This window comes from Grammomys surdaster, unplaced genomic scaffold (assembly GCF_004785775.1).
Source record: "Grammomys surdaster isolate TR1022 unplaced genomic scaffold, NIH_TR_1.0 125430, whole genome shotgun sequence".
NCBI classification, from domain to species: domain Eukaryota; kingdom Metazoa; phylum Chordata; class Mammalia; order Rodentia; family Muridae; genus Grammomys; species Grammomys surdaster.
The window spans coordinates 324568-328316 of NW_021620297.1; the positions used below are offsets into that span (position 1 = coordinate 324568).

Genomic DNA, 3749 nt, shown 5'->3' on the forward strand with positions numbered 1-3749 from the left:
CGCCCGCATTGATCCAGGTGGCGAGGCGGACGGTGGCCGCCAGGGGGAGGTGTCGTTTGCGCTCTAGGCCTGGGCACAGACCTGTGGCGTGTCGCTCTTGGGCGTGTCTCCGTAGGAATGTTCTGGAAAGAAGGGCAACTTGGAGCTCCAAACTGCTGCCTAACGCGGAGGCCACAGGGAGGGCTTCCTGGTCTCCATTGGCGATCGGCGTGGGCTCCGGGGCGCTGTGTCTGGTGCCTCCTTGGCAGAGCCTGAAAATCAACCCGGAGACCAGGCTGCGCCCCGCCGCCAATATCGCTTATTTATGGCAGGACCGGGGAAGGTGGGGGTCGAGATAGTCAGGTCAGATCAGCAGGACCTGTGTCCAAGGGGTGCATGGCTGCGATGGGGACCGAAGCCGCCCCGCCCAGCTCAGAGTAGCATCTGCTGGAGACATTGCGTCTACCCTGGGGGTGTGCGAGTGGGGACCTGTCCCGATGCTGGGAGAGCCTCCCAGCTGGATCCACCCAGCGGGATGCCCATCCCTGCCTGCCCGGGCACCTCCAGGGGGCCCAGGAAGTCTTGAGTTTGGAATGCCCAGATGAGAGAGATAAAGTGGAACTCCCTTGGTTTTTAATTAACTAATTTATCTAACTATGGAGACAGAATCTCATTCTGTGTGTATCCCAGGCTGGCCTCGAACTAAGGGCAATTGTTTTAGTTCAGCCTCCCGAGTGCTGGGATAGCAGGCCTGAGCCAGCAGGCCCAGCATTTCCTCTTTATCAAAAGGAGGCATTTTGGTGACCTTTATAAAGATGACATAGTGTCGTCGAAAGGTACCTCCAAATGCTAGCAGGCCGCCGAACACATCGGCTTATCGGCTTGCTGTACAAAAGGTACTTGGATGCTCTTTGCGTTCGACCCGAGTTCAGTTCCCAGGACCCATATTTGGCACCTCACAACTCCTTGTAACACCCACCCTTTTCATTTATGTGCATGTAGACAGACAGACAGACAGACAGACACACACACACACACACACACTAACTGGTGTGGTAGTGCTCCCTGTAATTTCTTACCAGTACTTGGGTGTGGCAAGGGAGTGGTCACAAGTTAACCGACCAGGGTTACACAGCCTTGACTTTTTATCCCCACCCCCCACCCCAAACCTGACTGCTCCCCAAAGGAAACCCTGCTGGGCCTCAGGTTGCACAGCGTCTCAGGCACAGGCTCGCTTTGACCCTGGGTTACTATGTTTTTCTCTGAGCCTCAGTTTCTCCAGTCACACATAAAGGACACAGACACAGTCAGGAACTACAGCTACACTTTACTCGCCATCCACAACCCTCCTCTACGATCCTACACCCCCACGCGCCAAGCCCTTGGGTCCTCGCTCAGAAGATCTTCACTGAATGCAGCTGCACGTCTCCGCCCACCTCCACCACGCGCACGCGTGCGGGCGGCATCCGGTGGCGGAAGTGGAGGTACTCGTCATCCCCGACCACAGCCTGCAGGGTGAGAGCCCAAGTTAAGTCTGATGCAGATCCCGGTCTGGGACCCTGGAAGAGGCTGACTACATCCGAGCCTCCCTCCCCTCAGAAGGAAAACGAGTCTGTCGTCCATTGCAACAGGACACAATGTACTGCTAGGACACCCAACCCCTGGGCACTTGGTTCTTGTTCACTGTTTTGTCGCTCTTAGAAACGGACTTGGAGATGGTCTGTGGAGGCCCGTGTCAGGACTGGGCCCGGGTTCCAGTACCCCAAGGGCTTTCCCTCCATCCTCAACAGCTCAGTCCTCGCCATTTGGCTTTAGACTTGGGTCTGACCTGTTCTCCTTCAAAGACCCACCTTGAAGCCTTCCTCTGTGGCGATGAGGAGCACTTCAAAGGGCTGCCCACGCTGGAAGGGGATGCCGGAGCCCCGCTCCTCACGGCCCCATTTGCCTTGTTCTTTGGTGTTGAAGACAACCTCGGATGTGTCCAGCCTCGGGTTAAAGTGCAGGGCAGCATCTGCCCCTTGCTCCTCGCCGCATAGCAGGTTTACGTGGAACCTTCAGGGATAAGTAGGCCTCACAGATCAGCAGCTGCCATGCGCAGGTTTACGTGATTCCACGGCACACCCAACCCATAGAGACTCCCTGCGTTTATAGCTGGGATCCCCTCATTTCCAGAGCCTGGAGCTGTCTTAGGGTCCCTACTATTCCAGGTTATCAATACTCCCACAAAGCCCAAGGTCTTAATTTTAGTAGGCCGTGGACTTGATACCCTGGGACCAGATACCCTGGGCATCCAGGGTAGCTTCAAGATCCAAGACAGATTTTCAATGTCCTGGAAAACTGGACATGGAGATCCTAGGACTCACCAGAGACTCTTATTGTCATTCTAGAACCCTAAATTTTTAGGGAGACTTGGGCACCACCCACAAGTCTTAGGGAACATCAGTGAATACATCCAAATTAAGCAATAGGGAATCCAAGACCCAACTTGGCAAACAAGGTCCCATGGACACCATAATGTAGGCTCTAAGAAAAAGGGCTCAACTGAGCGGGAGATGCCCCACCCCCCTTTCCCCCTGGAACCTGGGATATCACCTGCCAGCCTGGTCAGGGACCACGCCTCGAATTCTCATGACAGTGCCCACATGGACGCCCTGAGGCAGAGAGGTCTTGTGCTGGGTGGCCTGTAAGATTTGGGTGGGGCAAAGATGAGACCAGGGAGACAAAGAAACATATGGGTCAGCCCCAGCTAGGAACTCCATGGACCGGGCAGAAACCAAGGAGGGCGCAGCTTAAGGGAGAGGCGGAGGCAGGCACACAGATGTGACAGAGACAAAGCAGTTAGAAGAAAAGGAAGCCAGCCGGTACACGGCCCGTCAGGACATGCTGGTGAAACCCAAGAGACAGATAGCACTCAGCTCTCCTGATACCCTTTTTTTTTTCTTTGAAGAGGAGGTTTCAGCTAACCCCAGCTTCTCAACTTGGCCCTATCCCGAGGCCCAGTTCCCTCCCAGCTCCGGCCCACAGAACACTTACAGACATGGCTGGCACAGCAATACTGCAACAATGTGGCCAGTAGCTGCAGGAGGGGACCTTAAGTAAAGGCAAGGTGGCGGTTCAGCTCCTCCCTTTCCATCCAACGCCCACACCTGGCACAGACCCCTGCCCCGGGGCAAAGCTGTCAAAGCTGGGCGAGGCTCCTCCTGCCCTGCCCCCACACACCAACTAGTGGTACAGCTCCGTCTCCCCCTTCCTAGGCTTAGATAGGGACAATCTTTAATACCAAGACTAGGGAGGTTTGCCCTGTGTTCCCCACACTATCCCACCTCCCCTCCCATGCCCCCACAGCCCTGCCAGACACAGGACTTCTTTGGAGATCTGTTGGATTCAGAAAGGCTGAGCAAGCATCAGCCTCCACCCTTTCTAAAAGGAGCCTCTTCCCCCAAGCTCAGGATGTTCTGGTTTGTCCCGGGCAACTCTGCCTCTGCCATTGAAGAGAGGCGTAATAACTCAATGCTATTCATTGCGGTTCCCAGGGAAACCTGTTATTCCTTCTTGTCCTATGTTGGCCCCCCCCCCCCCCAGGTTACCAGAGTATGTCTGGCACATTCGAAGTGGCCAGTAATGGAAGGTCAAATAAAGAAGCTATGCTAATAGTGGCCAGGCTGAGGCCTCTGGATGCCCAGATGTGTCAGAACCTCACCAGGAGATGTGGGGTGTAGCTTAGCCACGGTGCTCCTCCCCCTCCCCCTTCCCTTCCCCCTTCCCCCTCC

At 55.5% G+C, this 3749-nt stretch overlaps 1 protein-coding gene across 1 annotated transcript; it reads right to left on the bottom strand.

Moving 5' to 3' along the window:
- Positions 1-1286: 1286 nt before the first annotated feature.
- Positions 1287-3113, bottom strand: LOC114637870 (galectin-7). Its single transcript, XM_028786179.1, has 4 exons — positions 3013-3113; positions 2572-2660; positions 1830-2031; positions 1287-1487 (listed from the first exon to the last, which is right to left on the bottom strand). Exons 1-4 carry the CDS (start codon positions 3016-3018, stop codon positions 1374-1376), a joined length of 411 nt encoding a protein of 136 aa, XP_028642012.1. The 5' UTR covers positions 3019-3113; the 3' UTR covers positions 1287-1373.
- Positions 3114-3749: the final 636 nt, after the last annotated feature.

Coding starts and splice junctions, on each gene's coding strand:
- LOC114637870 (XM_028786179.1), bottom strand. Junction 2,032..2,571: donor GTCCCTGACCAGGCTGGCAG/GTGATATCCCAG, acceptor TTATCCCTGAAG/GTTCCACGTAAACCTGCTAT. Junction 1,488..1,829: donor CCACAGAGGAAGGCTTCAAG/GTGGGTCTTTGA, acceptor CTCACCCTGCAG/GCTGTGGTCGGGGATGACGA.